This window comes from Culex pipiens, chromosome 3 (genome assembly GCF_016801865.2).
Source record: "Culex pipiens pallens isolate TS chromosome 3, TS_CPP_V2, whole genome shotgun sequence".
Classification (NCBI taxonomy): Eukaryota; Metazoa; Arthropoda; class Insecta; order Diptera; family Culicidae; genus Culex; species Culex pipiens.
Genome location: NC_068939.1, coordinates 82,263,658 through 82,287,999, shown reverse-complemented (window position 1 = coordinate 82,287,999; position 24,342 = coordinate 82,263,658). Strand labels below are relative to the sequence as shown.

Sequence of the window (24,342 nt, the reverse complement as noted above, 5' to 3'; positions counted from 1 at the left end):
AGTTTTTAGTTTTTAGTTTTTAGTTTTTGGTATTTAGTGAAAATATTGAAGTAAAAAGTTTTCCAGGCTGATTCAGCAGCATTTGATTTGATTTGTTTGCTTTACAAAGCTGTTCAGCCCTTCTGGTGATTTTAATCATTACAAACCGCTTTACAATTCTATTCCCGTACGAAAGCAATCAACACTTCTTTGACCGGTACAATAACTACGGTAATAAAGCACGATTTCATGCAGGTATCGAATGGCAATAAAGTCAACTGCTTCTGCCACTCTTTCGAAGACAGCTGAGATTCACAACAATTTTTAATCCCTATGACCTTTGAAAATTACAAATTTTTAAAACAATGCTGCTTCAAATTGCGTGGTTTTAAATTTAAAAAAATCTTCTAATTAATCTAATATCAATACTTTTCAATCAGCCCGCCGAAGAACAAAGTTACTAACATTCACTGATACAAGCTAAGCTTGAACAGCTGGTTGGAGAAGAGAGCAGAAGCTTTTTCAGTCAGCATGGAGAGAGGGCTATATTTGCTTTACACTTTAAGGGTAAGTGATCACAATATTGATTTTGTTAGAATAATATAAATGTTATGTCGCAGTTATTTTAGAAAGTTTTTTCTGCTCTCGCTTAACCGACTGAAACTGAATTTATTTCATCCAATTGATTATATTTGAATTTATTTGTAGTTGTAAAGATCTCCAAAACTCTACATTCTGTTATTAGTTAAGCAAATTGTATTCTGATTAGTACAACAAATAAACATGAATTGAATTGAATTGAATTGAATATAAATGTTATCATAGTATAAAAATTTCAAAAGGTCCATATAGAATGTTTCAAACCATTTTGTTTCTTTTTCTGTGCTCAAAATAGGTTCACCTTAAGGTCTAAAACAGATCCCCCTCCTTTAAGCTCTCGTACCTGTCTGGCTTGGTCTTGGTCGGTGCGCGTCAAACGTCGCGGGTGTGGTGGCGATAGCTCAGTGAAGCTTTTACACTCGAACCCGAACGACGACGACTTATCGTCACTTAGCGGCTCTATTAGGCTCAACTTATCGAAACGGTGAAGCAGCAGGCAGTGACTGTCCTTGGATAAAAGAATACTAAACTGTGTCATCGGTACCTGTTGGGGCCGGAAAGTGCTTTTTGCAGAGTAAATTGCTTTTTTTTTTATCGGTGGTGATTTAAGTGAAACAAAATTGCTAAATGATTTAAACTTTGTTGAAATCTCGCTAAAGATAAAGATGATTCACACCCAATTATGAATTCATCAAGTGGTGTGTGCGGGATATACTTAAGTCGTCTTTGAGTCATGCTGCCGGCTTAAACTTTGACCAATTGCGTAAGTTTCGTTGCATTTTAATAAAACTTTATCGCTGGAGAGTTTGATGAGTTCATCAGCGCACTTCCCCACCAACAAACCTTATCGAGCTGTTCAATCAAAACGGTAACTGTTTGCACTCCCTAACGCACCGACAGCTGGCCCAGATAAGAGAGGGTTTGGCGGAGAGCTGCAGCAGGTTTAAGTTACCTGATTTGAAATCAGTTTATTTTTTGTTATTGCTGTATGATTTTATTGCTGTTGGAGTTGTTCCGACTATCGTGGAGTTCAGAATAACTTATCCACTAAAAACTGTCAATGCAAAATTGATTCGTTCACAAACAAAACCATTTGCATTGCAAACCAAACTTGGCACGACCATCAGTCAATTTGCTACTTTATTGAAAAAAGTTGACTCAAGTAAGAGTCTAGTTGAACACCTCAACGTCTGTCGTGACCGGTGATTCTTGCTTCAAGGTGTAAAATATATGCACCTTGTCACGAGACTGTTGAAGTTTGTTCTGGTGAGATCAGAATATTAAACTTTACTTGATATGAATAACACGAATGAAGTCATTTTCTGTGCAGTCATAGAGTGGTTCATGGTTTGGATTTTACAAGTGATAGGCTTAGGTCATATAAAGTTTTTTTTCCTTATTTGAAACACAACAAAATTTACACAAGTTGCAAAAAATAGTGGATCAATTGAAATTTATGTGCAATATGCCAATAGCCAATAGCCAATCGCCAATCGCCAATCGCCAATAGCCAATAGCCAATAGCCAATAGCCAATAGCCAATAGCCAATAGCCAATAGCCAATAGCCAATAGCCAATAGCCAATAGCCAATAGCCAATAGCCAATAGCCAAAAGCCAATAGCCAATAGCCAATAGCCAATAGCCAATAGCCAATAGCCAATAGCCAATAGCCAATAGCCAATAGCCAATAGCCAATAGCCAATAGCCAATAGCCAATAGCCAATAGCCAATAGCCAATAGCCAATAGCCAATAGCCAATAGCCAATAGCCAATAACCAATAGCCAATAGCCAATAGCCAATAGCCAATAGCCAATAGCCAATAGCCAACAGCCAATAGCCAATAGCCAATCGCCAATAGCCAATAGCCAATAGCCAACAGCCAATAGCCAATAGTTAATAGCCAATAGCCAATAGCCAATAACCAATAGCCAATAGCCAATAGCCAATAGCCAATAGCCAATAGCCAATAGCCAATAGCCAATAGCCAATAGCCAATAGCCAATAGCCAATAGCCAATAGCCAATAGCCAATAGCCAATAGCCAATAGCCAATCGCCAATAGCCAATCGCCAATAGCCAATAGCCAATAGCCAACAGCCAATAGCCAATAGCCAATAGCCAATAGTTAATAGCCAATAGCCAATAGCCAATAACCAATAGCCAATAGCCAATAGCCAATAGCCAATAGCCAATAGCCAATAGCCAATAGCCAATAGCCAATAGCCAATAGCCAATAGCCAATAGCCAATAGCCAATAGCCAATAGCCAATAGCCAATAGCCAATAGCCAATAGCCAATAGCCAATAGCCATTATGGATAACGTGACAGATAAATGGCCTTTATAAGTATGATCGATAAACTTAAAAATGTAAATGGAAATAGAAATTGTAACAACTGAAATTGATTTAAAATGCATTTTCTCACGTTTGCATGTTAGAGCTCTGATAACAATATTTTTGAACGAAATACTGTTTCGTTATTTTTAAGAAGTTTTGAATACTAACGCTTATTGTATTGGCGCCTTGAAATTTATAACCATTTTTACCATTAAATGTAAAAAGTTGAACACATTTTCAAGGGATGCAAAACAAAAATTAATATATTTATTTTTTTAAGTTTCCTCGTTCTGGCCGGGTAAACTTGAATATTTGTATCTCGGAACGACTGGTTGAGTGGTCCAACTTCGGGGCAGGATGTTGAGATTCCTCACTCAATTTATGCAACATGTATCGATGTCATAAAACACTGTTTACTTTCATCTCTCGGCATTCGTAGCCTTTATTAGGCTGGTTCACGATTATCATTTGTTGACAAACATAAAGTTTATCAAAGTTGATCAAACAAAATAAATAAATGGTGAATTTTGAGTAATGATTTACAAAAAAAATCCAATAATAAACTTTTTAAATTTATTTGAGTCTACCTAATACACCACAAGAGACAACATCAGCCTGTCCACCCTGCAGGTTGACTTGCTGGTGGAATATGAAACGATGACAAAAGCAGTGACATCGATGCTGTGATTAATTGCAAACCTAGAGTGTGGGGTCTTTTTGCAATCTATTTTTACTCCCCGAGGGTGGTGTACTGCTACAAGCTATACACATTCCATATTTATTGATATTTGTTTAACGTTGGCATCATTTCCAAACTTGTTTTAGGCGATAATAAGCCATTTGAGCCAAGACTTTGCGATTGGAATAAGAATTCAGATTTGAAATCATGACTTCACTCCAAAATCAGACAATCTACTGACTAAAGTAATTATTCTTCGCATCTTAAAACCAAACGCGAGTATCGATCATCTCTTGGCAGTGATTACCCATGACGAAAAAATAACAACATCCAACAAGTGTGCCAAACCAGCCCAGTCCAGTTCGTCCAAGCCTAATTCAGCAACACTTCGATTGATCTATAAATAGCGGTGCTTCCATTATCACTATCATCGCTGCAAAAAATCCGCCAACATCGACCATTTGGTGGCCTGCTAACCTGCAAGTGCTGGTGATGGCATATGGTGAGATATTGGAAGGATTCACTCCCTCCGGGGAGAGTTGGGCACACAGACAATCGGACGCTGAAGTCATCGATTCTTATCTCACTCACGGTTGATGTATCACGAAATGTTTTTTTAGGAAGAAGCTCGATTTGTGTTGAGCCAAGTGATGTGACATCATTGAGATGTTTCTAGTAATATTGGGCCATAAAAAGTATAGCCAGTTTGCTTAGCTGCGGTTGAATGGATTTTATCGAGATGATAGGCTGGTTGGTGGTGAGGATAAGAGGTGCTCAGATTATAAAAAAAAATACATTTTGCAGTTTTCACAGGGTAATTTACAAAACTTTTTTTTCGTAAAATCGCGATAACTCGTGACGATTACAAGCAAACCCTTTATGTTTAAATATCATTTTTTTGTAATTGTCTGCTCTACATCATTCATACAAACATACATAAATCATTATTACACTCTAAAAAATAGCCCTGCAATGAGAAAAAACACTAAATATTAAAATGAAAACCTTTGTTCTAAATGAAAAAAATGAGCCATCTGGTTTTATGCAGATTCGAAAAGTACATTAAACTTCCCTTAAAATTACATGTTCCAAAAAAAATATGGTTGAGTTACGATTAAAAGTACACTTTTTTGGAATTTTGAGTACGCCATCAAATCGGGCGTCCAATTTTACATAAAAGTCCATTTTAAACCAAATTTCCATCTCATCACCTTCTCAAGCTGCAAATAATTGAAAAACACGCCCTCCGTCACGAGATATCAGAAAATTATCGGATTCGTGATCAGGGACAAAAGTTACCCCTTAGGACAAATTTTCACGCAAATCGAAGAGGGGTCGGGGCAACTTTTCTCGATGTCGTGTGTGTTGTATGTATGTATGTATGTATGTATTAGTACCCCCGTCTTGGCAGAACTTGGCCATAGTATGTTTCAACTGAGACGGTTCGGTTAGTAATCGACTTATATCTTAAGGACCAACTTTTCTCGATGTCGTGTGAGTTGGTAGAGAACTGCCCCATTTTTAAAAATGAACTTTTTGTAAATCGACCTCGATGCACACGGGACTGGTTTAGCGAGTCTTCACCCAAATTTTAGAAATTATGAAAAATGTTTTTAATGCACTCAAAGCAGATTTTAAAATAATAATTAACATATGCTCATCCCACCCGTGTGGATCAATCGGACCGCGCACTGGACTCCAATCCAGAGGTCGCCGGTTCGAATCCCGCGGCGGGCGCTCTAAAATTCTTTGTGTAAATATGGGTATTCGGCGCCGTCGCTCCGTGCCATACTTTCATACACTTAGGAGCCCAGGGCGGCGAAGTCCTTGTAGATAAAAAGGAAGACACTAGTGGTTGGTACTAGCAATGGTGGCCGACAGCTATAAAGTCAACTTCGTTTTTCATATCAACCGTTGACATTTTTGCCGATTTACATAAATACCTCAAACCTCTTTTTACGCGACCTCCTTTTGCGCGAATTTTTTTTTACACGGTTTTTTTTACGCGAAGAATTTAAAATAACGCGATCCGATTTTAAACTGTCGGAAGTCTTAACCATTATGGTCATATCTTCCTGTTCAACGGGGACCACAATCAGTAGCTTCGGTGACCTACGGATACTCTGCATCATATTGGGATGTTCTGGAGAACTAAGAACATCCGGAAGTCACGAATAGAATATCTATCTGTTCAACGGGTGTTTGTACCGGTGTATTCACCATCGATATAGCTTCAGGTAGCTTCAGTGAGCCACGATGGACTCTCTGCGATCTGTTAGAATGTACGAAGTCATCCAGAAACTCCCGGATGTCATGGCCTGGATATCTACCTGATCAACGGGAGTCTATATGGCTATATTAACCATCGGTATAGCTTCAGGTAGCTTTAGTGGACCTACGCTTTATATTCTACAGCAGGTTGGGATGTTCTGGGTTATCCAAGAACTTCCGGAAACGTCCGGAAGTAATGAACTGATTATCTACCTGTTCAACGAGGGTCTGTACCAGTGTATCCACCATCGTAATAATTGCAGGTAGCTTCCGTGACCTGCGATGGTTACCTTGTGATCTGTTAGAATGTACTAGGTTATTCAAGAACTCCTGGAAGTTATGGTGGGTCTCGTGGCGCAGGGGTAGCAGCTTCGGCTGCCGATCCCGATGATGCTATGAGACGCGGGTTCGATTCCCGCCTTATCCACTGAGCTTCTATCGGATGGTGAAGTAAAACGTCGGTCCCGGTTTCTCCTGTCTCGTCAGAGGCGCTGGAGCAGAAATCCCACGTTAGAGGAAGGCCATGCCCCGGGGGGCGTAGTGCCAATAGTTTCGTTTTTTTGGAAGTTATGGTCTGGATATCTACCTGATCAACGGGGGTCTATATGACTATATTAACCATCGGTTTAGCTTCAGATAGCTTCAGTGGACCACGATGGACACTCTGCGGCATGTTGGATTGTTTTGGGTCATCCAGGAACTCCCGGATGTCATGGCCTGGATATCTACCGGATCAACGGGGGTCTATATGGGTGAATTAACCATCGGTATAGCTTCAGATAGCTTCTGTGGACCACGATGGACACTCTGCGGCATGAAAATTCAAAATTTTACATGATTTTTTTTTACGCGTCTGTTTTTTAGAAACTTTAAAAATAATTTCGAGAATTCAAGAGTTTTTTTGAACAGGTCCTATAAACATATGAATGCCAAAAACTTATTGGACCTTTTCAAAAAAAAAAAAAACAAAACAAAACGAAATAAACGTTTACAGGGAATTAACAATCTTTCGATTGAAAATTTCTTGATTTTTTTTGTTAATTTTACTGGGGAGTTTAAGTGTTCAATGTTACTAAAATTTTGTATTATTTGGAATGAAAAAAAAATCACTAAAATGAGAACAAACTTGAATTTATTTTGAAGATTTTTTCTTTTTTTATTCGTAGCCGATTTTGTTCCAAATGTGTTTTAAACATGTTTCTTGTGTCAATTCATTCTTATTTATTTTTGGTGAGACAATTATTTGATTGAAACAGTAACACCTGCTAACAAAATTTTGAGTTTCGTTGGAAATTTAATCATACGAAACCGAAATTTTGGCTCCAAACTTACATGTGAAAACGTAAAGTATCACTTTATCACTATTTTTAGAGGTTTTCATCTGGGTGATGAATAGAGTGAATGCGTAACGTGATTTTAGAATGATCCCACTTTGTTTACATCTACAAACTAGGAGACTGTTCAAGCACAAGCATGACTTTTTTTTTTTGCTGGTAGATGAGCTGTTTTATAATCAGTGGTATGCGTTTTATTTTATCTAGTTTTCTCCATTATTTTGCTGGAAAATTGTGTGTGTTTTCAAGTTTCATTCGGTTAGAAGAGGTTTTTCTTTTCTACGGGTTAACAAGAACTGCGACGAGAGTGTCATTCTGCGATGTCGAAGATAAATACCTTGACTTATTTTGGAATCCTGCAGCTCTTTCTGGTCCAGCGAAAAATCATCACTAATTCTAGCAAAGCTGATCCAACCAACAGAAAAGATTTTCACTAAATCAGTAGGTTTGAAAACGGAATCAAACAATTAAGACAGCTTCTGGATGGTATAACCGCATCGACTCTTTAAACAACTTCCATTCATAATTATAAAAAAATGACGATCTCGCCTTCAATGTTCTTAAGATTACTTGACTTCAACTTCAAAAAGGCAAAAAAATCATTCCAGCAAAAAAAAACAACTTTTGATCGATAACAATACTCTCCACTTTTGGCGAACAGTAAATTGATTCCACTTTGACGGTTCAAAATTTAGGCTGTTTTGCGAACCACTATTCAGCACCCAGGTTTTCATGGCCATAAAAAATACTTATTAAAAAAACGATTTTTAATTTTTTTCTGCAACTTTCAATGTTACGAATACTAATTGAAAATATTTTATTCTCTTTTATCAATTGTTGCCATTTCCGTCAACAAGTTTTTTTTTCTTTTTTGTCACCAAACAAACTAAAATAGTAATATCCGTTGGGCACCCCTGCTTTAAATTAAATCATTTTTAAAAGTACTTTAATGAATAGTGTGTAAATAACAGCGGAAATGAAATTCGATGCTTCAAACTGAATAAGCTTTTAAGAACCAAAAGTACAAAATTAATTAAGTAGATTTATAATTTAAAGGGCTCCAAACAGCTGGCCAAGATTTATAAAGAATTATTTTTCGCGACTTTTTTGTATTAAAATATTGTTTTCACCAACTTAAACGGTCCATAGCGACCCTCGAAACTTAACCAATCTGGTTCAAAATTACTTATCTTATCTATATAAATTTTTTACCTAAAGAGTCGAGCCAGGTGGTATCCCTGATGACGATTTTTTCAATGTCACCCTAAGCAACTGTAAAATTTGCATAGCCCAGAGTAAATTCTACCCTTTTAAATCTTTCTATACAAAGTAAATTCTAAGATGAAATAAGATCGCAAGGTAGCTTCGGTTTATGAATATTTTAGCCAGAATCACTGACTACAAACATACTGGGTGCAATATTTCTAAAATTATATCCGTCTAGTAGGTATAACTATTCAGTCTTCCTGAACACCCCTACCTTTTTCCATATCCAGGCAAACATTCTCAGCCTTTCAGCACTACTAACAGTCTCTCGCACCGTTCAGTATCGAAGCTTCAGATTTCAGTATCGTTCCTTCCTTCAGCGCGTACTAACGTGTGCCGGACGACTTCTCCACCTTTCGCCAGTATCTTTCGCATTCTTAAGCCTGCGATCGCGTTTCGCGCTAAATTAGATAAACGAGCGTTTGAGTAGTACAAGTGCAGAACTGTGGAGTGCCGTGACACTCGAAGAAATCTCGTGACGAGAGCGCATTGCCATTTTTGGGTTAACCTGCCACCACCTCGGTCTAATCTGCGACTAGCTTAGTAGCAGCTACTTAGCTTAGAGTGAAGCGCGCGTGAGTATCGTTTTCGACGGCGGGATGGGGTACGCAAAGTGCTTCACAGTTTGAGCAGCGTGAGTTGACGGCCGACCTCCGTATTTGTCGAGCGCGCCTTCGCCGGGAAGTAACTCATAAAAGGAAAGGAATTTGAATACGTGAAGCAGCCGGTCTACCTTGTGGGCAAATTGAGGAACTCTGATTGTGGAAGTTGATGTGAATTAATATGATAAAATGTGACGCTTCATTTTTATTGCAATTTTGGAATTTTTAATGTTTGGGCAGTGAAATCATCGACGGAAATAACCTGCAACACTGCATCTGATGATAACACTGCGTGTTATCGGACAGATATTGCAACAAAGTTTTGTTTGCACTTGTGATAACAGTTACAATGTTTGATTGTGTGCGTGAGATAACAAAAAACAAACCGATTTCATCATCGTGAAAGGTACACCTCAAAAGTGTCTGATAAAAGGAACCTCGTGGATATCGTAACTGTTCAAGTTCAGGGCAGTTTCCATTAAGTATACATTTGATTTATTCTAAGATCACAGCCGTTGGCGCTCGATACTAGCGTTTTTGTGCCTCTGATCAACTGGATCTTGGTCACGCGAGAACAAGCAGTGCCAGCAGCGTGGTCGCGAAACAATTACCCGGCTCAGTTGAGGCTTTCATAATAGGTATCAATTAATCTTATAAAAATTTAAATTGGTGAGCGTGGCACGAGCGCTCGAATAAACGGATGTTCTAGCGAGTTAGTTATGGAAATGTTTTTTTTTATGTTAAAGGTATCGAAACAAAGTACTTGCACATTCTCCATTCTCGGGGAAGCGCTAGAAGGTTGAAAAATCACGTCATATTTAATTTTGTTCCATTTTTATGGGCATATGTTTCCTCTTTTAGTTTTACATACATAACTGTGTAAAAAGTGAAATTCAATAAAAGATGATGAAAATTTCACAAATTTATGATGCACAACATGTGCATTCTTCATTCAAAATCCAGATGTTTTTCAAAAACAGTTCGAAGTTTACTTCAAAATTAGATTTTTATGTTTGATAAGTGCAGTGCTTCTGGGGACGCACAGTCCTGTTTTTTCGCGATAATTTTCGTCGTAAATGATCGTAAAAATTTATTCCACCTGGCAGTTTTAGTATTAACTCATCAAACTATCGATTTTATGAAGAGTAAAGCGTCATTTATTTACTATTTTTGAAATTTGCTCGCGTTATCTAAATTGTAAAAGCAGTAAAAATATACTGATAAGTCCAGCCCATAGCACTACTGCTCGGTTGGCACGCGTTCGATTAAAAAACTTTTTAAATAATCAATTATTTATCTTTCCGCAGCCGGCTGCCTTAGATTTAAAATTTTCAACCGATAAACAAAATGCTCATGGTCACATCACTGCCACTCGTGAATCCTGACCTCATACCCATCTACTAACCCCCTCACAACTCATGTGATACTAACATTCCCATCCACTTCCCCGTGACCCTACCACTGGTCGTGGCCGGCGCCGGTATTGATCAGCATGATAGGGGCCTTTGAGAAGTTGCGAAGCGAGGAAAGATAGCACCCACTCATCTTCCACGGCTCGTGGATGTAACTTCTGGAGGTCCTGGTCAATAACGGAGTAGCAACTGCGGGTGGGCACCTATGCTTATGCTTATGCTTAAATTAGATGTTTATGTTTGTTGCTAATTATTTGAACACTTGGTTAATTTTTTTTGCCGATTTGAGTAGATTTTTGTGGTCAAATGTATTTTTTTAGAAGTCAGACGATTTTGAAACATCTTGCATTTTTAATCATGAAAGATAAGCTAAAAATACTAACTTAATTCACCGATGTAGTTCGTGCCTTCTCCACTTCTTTTCAAATTATGATCACATAAAAAATCAGTAATAATTGACATCTGAAATCAAATTTGGTTTTTTGTCCGGATCCTCTAAAACCAGAAGAGGCTTCGAAAAAGTCTATAATTATGAATTGAGTGGGTATAACTTGAGACAGTGTTGCCAGATCTTCTTTATTTTGAACTCATTTGGAAGGTTGGATGATTGATTCGGACATAGCTTTCATACACACAGAAAAAAATGATTGTATTATTCATCAGGAAATGGTGACAGATTTTGTTTCAAAAAAAAGAAGATTAATTTTACCCCAGAAAATAATGCAATTTCATCAGTTTTTGATGAATATTCATCAGGTTTACATTTTTACACATTTTTTATGTAATATTACTAAAAAAAAGGTAATATTCAACCTACTAAATTTTCAACATTCCAAAATTCAACTTTTTTTCTGTGCATATATTTAAGATTCTTCTATAAAATAGTTCATAAATATCACTTTAGTGGCCAAAACTTGAGACAGATTCAATTCACAAAATAAATTCATTGTAATATTACATCTGGGTAGAGGTACATCTTTTATGTCAGAAAAAATGTGTAATTTTACCACTTTTCTGTTGTAATGTCGCTTTTTCAGTCTAAATTGAGGTAAAATTACACAATAAAAGAGGTAATATTCAACCTTCCAAAATTTCACCTTCCAAATTTACACAATTTTTTACTGTGTTGGAAAATCTATCGTCTACCTATCAAACGATAACGATGATATTTGAAAGGATATTTATCTAAAAACCAGATATTTGCGAAAACACATTCGTATTTATAACTTTTGAACTATTTATCGGAACTTTAAACAATTCAATAGCGATGTCCTGAACCGAGTCGATGTTGCCTATGTTTTGAAGATATGCCGAGTAGTAATTTAAGATCGCTTAACTCGTGAGGAATTAGTACTTATTAATCTCTTTTCGATTTGTAGAGTTTTGGAAGTGCTTCAAATATCACTTTTCTCTGAAGCTTTACTAAATGCTATTATTGGATTCGTTTTTAAGAAGCGTAGATTGTGACATTAAATTTGGTTTTTTTTGACAACATTTCTTGAATTCGCATACTTAAAAGCTTTCCAAAATGTATGTTTTCCTAAGTTATTCCTGATAAGTAAGATTTTCAGCAACACCGTTAACACCTAGACTGATGTCTAAAACCTCACCATTAGGCCGTCCCAAAAAATGAAAAGTTGTCAAATCTTCGGTGCTTACCCCTAGAATGATAGATAAGGATGTCAGGAACAATGTTTTCATACAACAAAAAATTCCCAAAAATGGTTTACAACTCGCGCGCGGAGCTCGAATGAAAAAAGTGCATTTTTCGAGTATTTTTCAGAAATGCGCGTAACAATTATACTAAAGTAATTCAAATTTGGTCGCCTTGAGTTTCAAGTTATAGTTTAATGTCCCCTGAACAAAATCCTGTTCAGACATAGTCCATAAAAGCTTGTGTTTGGGCATTGCAGGGCGTTTTAGGGTGAAAAATTTGTAGTTTTTAGCCAAAAATTTTCAAAAATCACTCCCCAAAAGAAGCCAAAAAATGTGACACCCAAAACTAATGCATTCAGCTTATAGGAAATTTTACGGAGATCATTTTGCTTTTTTTAACATTCAATTTATGTCAACGCAAAGCTGAGATATTTGCATTTTAGTGAACAAAAAGTGACGAATTTTCAAAATTCTTGGTATGTATATTAGGGTGGGTACGTTTTTCAAAAAGTTCTCGGATCAAGTTTTAGTATGGTTCCCCTTGTAGGGCATTTCCATAGGGAAAAATCACGCGCCAACTTCTGGTATGGTCAGGCCTAAGGGGAATGGTCTGGAGAACACTTTTCCCGAAGAGAGCATATGGATTCGTTGTCCCTAGACCTGGCGCATCGGCAAACAATCCGATGTCTCCGGAATCAACAGTTTTCCCTCAAAAAGCATCAAATTTTCCTTAGCATGCTATGAAAGCTTGATGAACACCGCGACGCAATATGTTAGACAGCTACCGACGTAAACGACATATTTATACAGCAATTCCCCACGAAAACAGCATGGAAAAAAACAAAAGTGCTCGGATCGGGCTCAAAATTTTTCTGGGGGTTCCCTGGCCGAAATAATTAGACCCGTATTTTTTTGTTTGGCCATTAGGGTGACCTACGCCGTGTTAGGGTGGTCTGAAAAATTGCCATTTTCGTCGATTTTCGCAAAAACCACTTTTTTCGAAAAATCATAACTCCTCGCCATTTTAACCGATTTCGATTGTCTTATACGCAAATGAAAGGTGATAAGTTGGCCTTTCAAAGAAAAATAATAAGAAGTTTCAAAAATCTAGCCTAACATATGAAAAGGGCGTATGAAACTTTAAAATGTCGTTTTGACAGTGTCTGGACCAAAGAGCCTATGTCTGGAAATATTTTTATCGGATTCTCCGGTCATTTTTACATAACATACTAAAAAATGGGAGGAGTTCATTAACAGGATTCCGAGATATGATTTTTTGAAAATAAAATCCGTGTTTTTTGACGCGCCGCGCGCAAAAACCGGAGAATGACGAAATTGGCAAAAAATCTACTTTTTTCACAAAAACTGCGATAACTTTAAAATTTCAGCGATGACCTATAGATGTCTGGGTACCAAAATTTTCGTAATTAAAAGACTTTTGGTACCCAGGCATGTATAGGTCATCGCTGAAATTTTTAAGTTATCGCAGTTTTTGTGAAAAAAGTTGATTTTTTGCCAATTTCGTCATTCTCCGGTTTTTGCGCGCGGCGCGTCAGAAAACACGGATTTTATTTTCAAAAAATCATATCTCGGAATCCTGTTAATGAACTCCTCCCATTTTTTAGTATGTTATGTAAAAATGTCCGGGGAATCCGATAAAATTATTTCCAGACATAGGCTCTTTGGTCCAGACACCGTCAAAACGGCATTTTAAAGTTGCATACGCCCTTTTCATATGTTAGGCTAGATTTTTGAAACTTCTTACTATTTTTCTTTGAAAGGCCAACTTATCACCTTTCATTTGCGTATAAGACAATTGAAATCGGTTGAAATGGCGAGGAGTTATGATTTTTCGAAAAAAGTGGTTTTTGCGAAAATCGACGAAAATGGCAATTTTTCAGACCACCCTAACACGGCGTAGGTCACCCTAATGGCCAAACAAAAAAATACGGGTCTAATTATTTCGGCCAGGGAACTCCCACAAAAATTTTGAGCCCGATCCGAGCACTTTTGTTTTTTTCCATGCTGTTTTCGTGGGGAATTGCTGTATAAGTACTGCTCTGCTCTTCTCGATATGGACAAACAAAAGTTCTAATGGGTAACTTTTTTTTGAAAAAAAATGAGTTTTTTATAAATAAATTTGTTTTATTCGAATGTACATACAAAAAAAATCACGTTCACAGCTTGGAGATATGAACTTTAATAAAATTAATTTTGATTTATGATTATTTGTCGATTATCTCATGTTTTTCATGAAAATATCGTTTTTGAGCGAGCAAAATAAAAATATCCAAAATATATGCCTTCCCGTTTGTAATAATAGTAGCCAATGCTTTATGCTAAAAACGCTTTTATACCAAGAATTTTGAAAATTCGTCACTTTTTGTTCACTAAAATGCAAATATCTCAGCTTTTCGTGGACATAAATTGAATGTTAAAAAAAGCAAAATGATCTCCGTAAAATTTCCTATAAGCTGAATGCATTAGTTTTGGGAGCAAATTTTTTGGCTCGTTTTGGGGAGTGATTTTTGAAAATTTTTGGCTAAAAATACAAATTTTTCTCCCTAAAACGCCCTGCCATGCCCAAACACAAGCTTTTATGGACTATGTCTGTACAGGATTTTGTTCAGGGGACATTAAACTATAATTTGAAGCTCAAGGCGACCAAATTTGATGATTGTTACGCGCATTTATGAAAAATACTTAAAAAATGCACTTTTTTCATTCAAGCTCCGCGCGCTAGTTGTAAACCATTTTTGGGATTTTTTTGTTGTATGAAAACATTGTTCCTGACATCCGAATCTATCATTCTAGGGGTGAGCACCGAAGATTTGACAACTTTTCATTTTTTGGGACGGCCTACTCACCATTAATCAGAAAATCGATTTTTAATTACTTCTGCGATTTCGACTCAATTTAAAGATGCAAATTAAAGGATGTTCGTCAAATTAGGATGGAATATATTTTTCCATATTAAAAAATAAATAAATATGTTTGTACCTCACCCCTTATCTCACGAAAGTCGGGCAACACCCCGGACGACTATCGGACTGATGAGCACCAATTGTTTTGAGGATACCAGAAGCGATGATGCTGCGACGATGCAATCTTGTCTACTGACAGTCTCGTGTGTAGATCATTTAAATGCAAAATGAGCACATTGTGCGAACAATAAAAATAGAATTGAGGAATGCCTTTTGTACATTATAAGCTAGAATAGATTAGCTGGATTAGCTAGAATATGTGGATAAAAAAACTAGTTTGTTATAACAATGGAAGATTTGTGTTTTAATCAAGTAAAACTCTTATTTGAAATTGAATAAAATTGTTCGATTCCTAGAGTAATCTGTAGAATTTCCTTTATTTACATGACCTTTTCAAATAAAACTCTAGATATACACATCAACAACAATAGGTTAATCACAAACAAAGTCTTCATTTTATTAACACTGTATCTCTGATCATGAATAATTTTTGCTTGAAAATAGATTAAATCTCTAATACAGACTTCAATTTTACTGGAGAGGGCATTGAAACTCAATGTTTTATTATGATTCCAGGAATCTTTGAGATGTTATATTGGTACAGCGTTGCGTTCGCTATTGTTTTGCGGCTTTCGTCTATCAGTAAGCATTTTGTGTCTTTCTATAAGCATCTCAAGTATTTCAAAATTAAAGACGTTGTCACCATGTATAGTTTAAGATTTTTGTCTTACTACATCCCAGAATTTTTTTTTGCTAATCATTTTTAACTGAATTTTGTCTGAACTATAAAATTGTCATCATATTTCTTGAAGGCCAAAATATTAAATATAAACAATTTTACAGTCATTTTTTGTCTCCAGAAATTCACTGATGTTTTCCTTCTACAATTAAGAGTGATTTTGCTGGGCTCTTTTGACTTGTTGATGGTTAATTGCACGTTTTTATTGATTCCTCATGTCTGAAGTACTGAAACGAAATGCAATTCTCATAGTCTTGACATTCACGATAATATGATGTTCTTTATTTCATTTCAGAAGCCAACAACCGACTTCAATAACGCGCATTTGATGAACCCAGCCAACACAATGACTCACCACAGCGCATCTTCCATCGCGTGAGCTCAACAGCAATCGATCAACGGGGCACACCTGTCAAAGTACATGACCTCAGAGCAGCTTTAAGTCGTCATCCCCAGCAAAGTCACCAAACCAGCGCAGGATGTCCTTCTCCATCACCAAGCTCAAAAACATCCTGCAAAGCAGCACATCGGTCGAGGACTCCACCGCGACCTCACCGACCACGCCAACCTCCGGCAGTACTTCAAAGTTTTCCCGCAAATCCAACCGCGCCAACAACAACGACCGGCTCGAACCGGAGGTCGGCTTCAAGCTAACACTCGACCCGGGTTCGTGTGCCGGCTACGAAAATGGTGGCAGTGGCGACGAGGCGAACGGCAACCACAGTTCATCGGGGAAAACGTCGGCGAGTGAAAGCTCCGCAAACACTGTGGTACCGGAGCTGCAAGTTCACCTGGTGGGGGCGCGCCACCTGACGGCCAGTTTCGGACTTAAGAGCGTTGAGGGGTACATGATTAAGATTAAGCTGTTCCCGGGCACGATAAAGCTGGACTCGTCCATCCAGACGACGTCGTGGCCCACGTTCGGCGAAACGTTCCGGTTTCCGCTGGCTGCTAGTCATAAGTGGGTTTTGGTATCTTGAGTTGAGGTACAATTTTTAAATTAATTTACCGTTTTGCAGATCTTCATTCAGAGTCAAGAAGAATCAGCCAAAGGGTGAGAAACCGCAGGAGACGATTCCGGAGAAGTTGTTCAACGGAAATTTCGTCGTGTTCACAGTATTTGCTCTGTTGGAGCTGCCGCCAGGGGTAAGAACCTTAAACCTGCTTATTTTTCTTCAATTCTCATTGATTATCGCCCTCAGTACACGGCCACGCTGAAGCACAAAACGATGACCTTCATCCGGCAGGGCAGCCAACGGCTCAAGGACAAACCCGTGATCGGCAAGCTAGTCAAGGACGTCGATCCACCGGACGCCAAAAGCGCCAACTTTGACCAGAAGCAAAACCTCAAGAAGCTCACCACGAGCGAGAGCCAGCGCAACCTGGGCTCGGTAACGTACTTCCTGGACCCGAAGGCGTTCAAGGAGGTGTGCAAGGGCCGCCTCTTCCAAACCGAGGAGATGTGGCTGCCCATCAAGGACATCACGGTGACGGGCCAACCGGCAGAAACGAGGGCCGCTGTAAGTTTTGATACCAAACTCTTTGGAAGATTTGTTCTAATTTGAATGCCTTTCCAGCAAATCTTCCAATGCCCGAAGGGCCAAGTCGAGGTCACTCTTCAGCTCTGTGACTACACCGACGTCAACCTGAACGACACACCTTCCCAGGAAGATCTGAGCTTCAACATCGAGGGTCCGTACTCGCCGAGCTCGTCCACCTCGTCCTCTTCCGCCACCAGTCCAACTCCCCGCCTGCGGAAGGAACCTTCCTGCGGATCCCCACCATCGTCCTCGCACTCCCAGAAGAACCGCTTCAGCTTTAGCGGTGTCAAGCGGATCGTCAAAAGTGTCAAAAACAAGGACAAAAACCACAAAGGTCTCTGCCTGAAGATCTCAACCGCCAAGATTCGTTGCGGCATCAAGGTAAAAGAAGAATTCGAAGGGGTCAACGAGAAAATCTACCTGAAAACCACCGTCCTGGAGCACGAGATTCTGTCCGCGACCTGGAAGTCGGAACCGTTCCGGCCGACGCTGTCGACCCGCTGGAACCAGGACGATTGCACCATCGTGGTCCCGTTGAGTAGTCTGTCGGGGTTGGGTCACATTTCCATTAGGGTGGCACTTGCCGCCAAGAACAAGGTTGGCAAGAAGGTGTACCTCGGGCAGGTCATGCTCGGGCCGAACGCGCCCAGTACGAATTCGGTCAAGCAGGAACAGTGGCAGAAGATGGTCGCGTACAAGGGGTCACCCATTGCGGTGTGGCACAGTTTTGAGTAGGAGAGGGGGGTTGTTTCGTTTGATGCATTTCTAGACTTTTGACGATGAAGAAAAAATGTAAAATATTTGTGTCATAATCAATAACTCTTCCATAACTGTGAAATGTTACCATCATTTGTCTAATAAACACAGGGCTTATTTATCACTTAAACTATTTTATCTTTTTTTTTATCCCAATCAAGAAGCAAGTTTAGCTGATTCCAGAAATGGCGTAATTTTGGTGTTACTTAATGTCCCACAAAAAAAACTTTCCCTCTCGTAACAATCGTCAAGAAAGCATTACAAAAAAAACTTTCGATTAGCATTGCTTCACAGCCGCTCATTGGCGCATTTTGCGCCTTAATTTCCCACTAAAACCAAATATCGTAATTCGGTTACTTCCTTTGAGCCAAGATCACCGCCAGCAAGTCTGGGTCGAATTTAATTGAAAGCTCAAATTGCAGCCACAAATTTCTCCAAAACAAAAACAAGTAAAAAAAAAATGCATAAACCACTTGTTTCATTGCTCATAACTTCAATCGGAAACGAGTTTTTCGTTTTTCTTGCAACTTTTCTCCCAACCTTACCGCCATTCGTTAATCATATTATTACCACGCAGACTTGCTTAGTTTTTAAGACTTCCTCTTAGTGCGCGGCTGGGTGGTTTGCGGTCGTTAATCGTCAGTCAGTACTGTAAAGCTGGGGCAAGTAGAATGCTGTTTGGAATGAAAAGCTCGCCAGGGTAGTTATAAATTTCGCATACTTTCTCTGTTTGACTGTGGCAAAGCTGGTGAAAGACATTGATTTCGTTGCGGAAAGGTGTGAAAAATATAATTTTTATGTATTGATATGCTGTAAGGCTGTTCCCAATCCACTACCATGGATAAAGGTGTACCAAATCTGTCAATGAATCTAATATTTTTAATGGTCATGAACATCGATTGCACAAGCAAGCGTAATACACTGCAAGACAGGATAATTACATAATTTCTTATGCAAAACTAATGATTCACGCAAGAAAACAATAAACACCGTTTAATTTAACATTCAGATGCTGATGTTTATGATTTGAATACACAGAAATAAAGATGGTAATATTGATGATGGTGACAGAATTTGTGTAAAAAAAGTGTAATATTACGTCAAGAACTGATGAATTTCCATCAAGTTCACAATTTTACACACATGTTCTAGATAAAATTGCTCAAAAAAGTGGTAATATTCAACCTACCAAATGTTTAACCTTCCAAAGTTCATGTTTTTTCTGTGTAATGTTAAAAAACTTCATATTGCATGTAGTTGCACAAACTATTCTATATTTACCTCGTTTGAAAAAAATGGTATTAACCCACATTTATCATACTTCTTTGTTGATCAGGCAATAATTTTCTATTGTAGAGTATCCCAAAAAAAAAAAAAGCAAAGCAATCCACTTTAACGACCCCCGGGTCTTTTGTGGTCTCTGTAGCAAGTTTCTGCTAATTTCTAGGCGTCCGAAGGTTATGTGTGGTGAGTCACCCAAAACCTCTTTTACGCAAATGGACCGACGTTTTACTTCCCCATCCGAAAGAAGGCCAGGAGGATAAGGCGGGAATCGAACCCACGCCCCATAGCAACTTAGGGATCGGCAGCCGAAGCCGCTAACCACCGCGCCACGAGTATCCCATGGTATTTTAATCTCTAGCAAACTTGTTTCAAAATATATATTCAATAAACTGCCAAACTTGGGTAACGTCATGATTCGAATTCCCGGACGCTTCGAAACCCGGACACCTCATCTTGTTTTATCAATTATTTGGATATAAGTTCGCATTATAAATATCAAAAATGGGTTATTCGATGAATTCTAACATCAACTTTCATTTAAAGTTTGTTTGAACGCTGTAGTTAATGCCAAAAACAATTAAATACAATAAAATTATAAGTTGCAAAAATGCGAAACATTTCACTTGAAATATTTCATAGGCATTCGAAGCACCGGGAAGGCAAAGCAGAAATTTATGGTTTCGATTTCCTTAAATTCTAGCAATTTTTTATATAAACTATCGATTGTTTTGATGTTAACAGCTTATTTGAGACCTAAAGAATGCCATTCACCAACATTTCAGTCCAAATTTGTGAGATTCATAAGTAAAATCGAGTGTCCGGAATTCGAAGTAAAAGTGTCCGGATTTCGAATCAGCTTTTATCAGTGTCCGGGATTCGAAGCACAACAAGTCATTTGAATTTTAAAATTCTTATGAAAAATTGTTAGAAAAGACATATTTTGCATGCATTTTCTTGAAATTGACTGTTTATACTACATCCTTATGATATTTCTACATTTCCTACTTATTGCATGATTTTTTGCCAGCTATAACAAAAAAGATATGCTACTAAGTGTCCGGATTTCGAATCATGACGTTACCAAATTCAGGTTTTGTAAAAACCTCAAATCTTATCCAGTCAAAACATTGTTAATTTTTATAGGCCAGTATTTCCATAAAATAAAAAAAATAATTTGAGATTCTGAAAAATGATTCAACCTAACCATTTTTCTATAAAATCACTAAATAGGATACGTTATCCATTAGTGGACCCCTTTCCTATAGTGGTAGAGAATTTTATGAAAATTCAATAAAATCACAATTTCAAGCGTGTTGTTGTCTAGAAATCTTTTATTTGGCATGATCAGCATCATTTAAAACAATGTTGACTGACATTGAATTGTCCTCTTCACCAAAATAAGTGTTTTGAGTTCGACATCTGAAATCAGCCATGGCCACTAGCATTTTCAGAACAAAACTGCATTTATATTTTATGATTGAACTAACTATCCAATCATTTTTTGACTGATTATTTCATTTCAGTAAGTCGAAATAATGTAAGATTAAGGAACATAACTAAAATAAAACGAAGAACTGCCCAATTTCGAGCAAAATTAAGGGGGTCCAATATAGGACAACGAAAATCCAAACTTTTCCAAAAGCGGACCCCTGTTATTTTAACCTTTAAAAATGAAGAAAACTTTGTATTTAAGCAAATATTTCTCTTAAACATGCAATAAATGCTTGTTGTTATCAACCTAAACGCATTTTTTTCAATTGTGAGTATAAATATAGCTGTTTCCATGTTAAAAGTATCAAAAATGCTAAAGCCGTAAGAATTTATAATTAATCAAAACTATAGTTAAGCATAATTGCAGTTTTAAATGATATTTTATAACAATAAATCAATAACAATTTTTTTTTGTAAATAAACGTCCGTGGTTTTATCAGCAACTATAAACAAATCTATTGTTTAGTTTCGGTCAATCATTTATGTAATTAATATGGAAAAAAATGCATCAAAATTACTTTTTTAAATTATTTTTATGTTTACAGTGGTTTTTGAAACGTTTTCTTTGATATTTTTCGTAAATAACGTCATGATTCGAAATCCGGACACTTAGTACCATATTATTTGTGTTATAGCTGGCAAAAAATCATGTAATAAGTTGGAAATGTAGAAATATCATCAGGATGTAGTATAAACAGTCAGTTTTAAGAGAACGCATGCAAAATATGTCTTTTCTAACGATTTTTCATCAGAATTTGAAAATTAAAATGACTTGTTGTGCTTCGAATCCCGGACACTGATAAAAGCTGATTCGAAATCCGGACACTTTTGCTTCGAATTCCGGACACTCGATTTTGCTTATGAATCGCACAAATTTGAACTAAAATGTTAGTGAATGGCATTCTTTAGGTCTCAAATAAGCTGTTAACATCAAAAAAATCGATAGTTTATATAAAAATTTGCTAGAATTTAAGGAAATCAAAAACATAAATTTTTGCTTTGCCTTCCCGGTGCTTCGGACGCCTATGAAATATTTCAGTTGAAATATTTCGCATTTTTGGTAAACTTATAATTTTATTTTATTTAATTGTTTTGGCATTAACTACAGCGTTCAAACAAACTTTAAATGAAAGTTGATGTTAGAATTCATCAAATAACACAGTTTTGACATTCATAATGCGAACTTATATCCAAATAATTGATAAAACAAGTTGAAGTGTCCGGGTTTCGAAGCGTCCGGGAATTCGAATCATGACGTTAAATGTGTTTAAATGTCTGGTTTTTGTTGTTGTTTAAAGCCGAATTTGTTAACAAAACATATTTGTTAATGATGAAAAGTGAACAAAATCCTTCTTTTATTCATTATATCTATCATTAGACCTACACCATGCATCAAAACATCAAATATCGGTTAAATTTGGTATAAAAATAACAGTTTGCCTATATTGGACCCGGGTCCACAATCGGATTATGGACCCGGGTTCACTATAGGAAAAGGGGGACCATAACTGGCAAAAAAACATTTTTTTTCAAATGGCTATTTTTCTGCTCAAAAACAAATAACTGATGAAACAAACAGTCAAAATCGTTCAAAAGACTTCAGATTTCATTGTTTTGTACTAAAGGTTATGAAAAAGTGCTTAAAATAATGAAAATTTGTGAAAAATGTGCTTCGGCTCTACTAGGGGGTCCACTAATGGTTAAAATACCCTAATTCCTCTCACGATCGTGCAAACTAATCACAAACTAATCGCCTGCAATTACTTATTCAAAATTGCACCTGGCCCGATCGCGCCCTAATCGGAAGCACGAGATTGCATCTCTTTCTCAAGATCACGATCTCAATTAAAACCACATTCGATGTCAACACGATTATCTCTCACCTTTTATCGCGCGAGATGTTTGTTTGCGCTTCACTCGACTGTTCGCTCTCTTCTCTCACCGACCCGCCAAGCCATGCACTTTTTCGCTCTCTGTTTACCTGATAAACGAGATCGGCGTTGCGAGTGCGGCAGAGCGGCAGCAGCGATCAACTTCGGGTGAGAAAATCCGGAAAAGTGCATTTTCGGAATTTCCTCTCCCCCTTCGGCGACGACGACCGCGCGATGCGTTGCAGATGTTGTTGAGCCGATTGGTGACGGTTCGGCTCAGTCGATCGGTAACTTCCGAGCAGAGCGGACGTGTTTTCTGCTCTCGTTGTCGGGTGTTGTTGTTTGCGGTTAGAAATTAGAAGAAAACTGTTTGCGTAATTTTACTTTTCGGTGGGGATCTTTTTTGCGTAAAGTGGCAATCCGCTAATTGAAATTACTGTGTGTGTTGCTCTTTTATTTATAACAGGAATAAAATCATTAGAAAGAGGCTGGCGAGTGCCATAATTTTTCGGCACTTTTTTGTGGGTCGACCGAATGAAAAGTGGGTGGTGAATGGAACAAGAAGAACATCGCCCGGATCGGATAACAGGTCGGACAAGGTGGAAAAATTCACCGCTGCAATCAATTTTCGCGTCCGAGAATTTCGTTAAAGTGTGATTTTTCATCCGTTAAAGCATATCTAGATCATTAAGTGCGTAAGTGAGAACCCGAAAAAAAGTGTTTTGACGGCAGCAAATTGAGTGGCCAAGAAGAAAAAGTGGATTATTACAACAAAAAAAGTACAAAATCACGACGAATTGAATTTTGAAGTGGTTTTAAATTTAGCACTTGGCGCATAAATTGAGCGCCACGCAAAAGTCAAGTCGGGAGCCGAGGTTGCCGACTTAGAAAAGAGTAAGAGTAAGGAATCGGAGTAAGAAGAGTTAAAACGAAGAATAAATTGTGCACATGATTAGAGTGCTTCGCGGCTTGGCCTTTTTCCTTTGTCGGTGCTGAGCAAGTGTGTGACCTCTCTGAAAAGTGGATTAGTGGCTTTTTGGCGGTGAAGTTTTATTTTTTGTGGGTTTTTGTTTGTTTGTTATTGTTGTGAGTGACTCAACGTTCGATACAGCTGCTACTGCTGCTTAATTGATCTGGATTCTTTGAGTGGAGCTGGAGCGCCCTGGATTGAGATTTAAAAGGCTGGATAGCGGCTGTACCAAATCGACAGGATCTGTAGTTAATTGAGAACTGCGGTGAAGTAAGTAAGCGATAGTTGATCATTATTTTGGAAGGCTACAAATTATACATTGCAATAACACAATTTCTTGATACAAATATCTGTCCTCATTATGAGATAAATTATTTGAATAATGTTTTTAACATTGTTTCATAACGCTTGTATGTCAATTAAATGTTAAGTTTAAAAACACTTTTTGTTTAAACAGAAAAGTTAAAAGAATTTTGGAAACGATAGTAATTTAAATCAAGCTGATGATTGTCTAAAATAAATTTTCTCTTTTTTGATCAAACATGTTTATGAAAATCTTATAAATTTCCC

General features: G+C 37.6%; 2 protein-coding genes across 6 annotated transcripts in view; both read left to right on the top strand.

Annotated features, from left to right (window-relative positions):
- Nucleotides 1-988: 988 nt before the first annotated feature.
- Nucleotides 989-18,286, top strand: LOC120421334 (uncharacterized). 4 transcript variants are annotated; one of them, XM_039584506.2, is made up of 6 exons: nt 8,782-9,041; nt 15,697-15,762; nt 16,155-16,820; nt 16,879-17,005; nt 17,062-17,379; nt 17,437-18,286. In XM_039584506.2, the coding sequence occupies exons 3-6, from the start codon at nt 16,339-16,341 to the stop codon at nt 18,133-18,135; spliced, it is 1,626 nt and encodes a 541-aa protein (XP_039440440.1). In that variant the 5' UTR covers nt 8,782-9,041; nt 15,697-15,762; nt 16,155-16,338; the 3' UTR covers nt 18,136-18,286. The 4 variants fall into 4 exon arrangements, with proteins under 4 accessions (XP_039440438.1, XP_039440440.1, XP_039440439.1 ...); XM_039584504.2 differs by lacking the exons at nt 8,782-9,041; nt 15,697-15,762 and adding an exon at nt 989-1,342; XM_039584505.2 differs by lacking the exon at nt 15,697-15,762.
- Nucleotides 18,287-23,073: 4,787 nt separating this feature from the next.
- The window catches only part of LOC120421335 (uncharacterized), a 106,178-nt gene continuing 104,909 nt past the window's right edge, over nt 23,074-24,342 (top strand). Inside the window, exon 1 of one of the 2 annotated variants that reach the window (XM_039584509.2) lies at nt 23,074-24,042. The gene's annotated coding sequence lies outside the window, so the exon portion shown is untranslated. Of the gene's footprint in view, nt 24,047-24,342 lie in introns of both variants that reach the window. The other variant, XM_039584508.2, reaches the window with a different exon arrangement.

What these genes read in the sequence shown, in the direction of transcription:
- LOC120421334 (XM_039584504.2), top strand. Translation starts at nt 16,339, where the DNA reads ATGTCCTTCTCCATCACCAAGCTCAAAAACATCCTGCAAAGCAGCACA. An exon ending in TGTTGGAGCTGCCGCCAGGG is followed by an intron (nt 17,006 to 17,061) that starts GTAAGAACCTTA and finishes TATCGCCCTCAG; the next exon opens with TACACGGCCACGCTGAAGCA. An exon ending in CGGCAGAAACGAGGGCCGCT is followed by an intron (nt 17,380 to 17,436) that starts GTAAGTTTTGAT and finishes ATGCCTTTCCAG; the next exon opens with CAAATCTTCCAATGCCCGAA.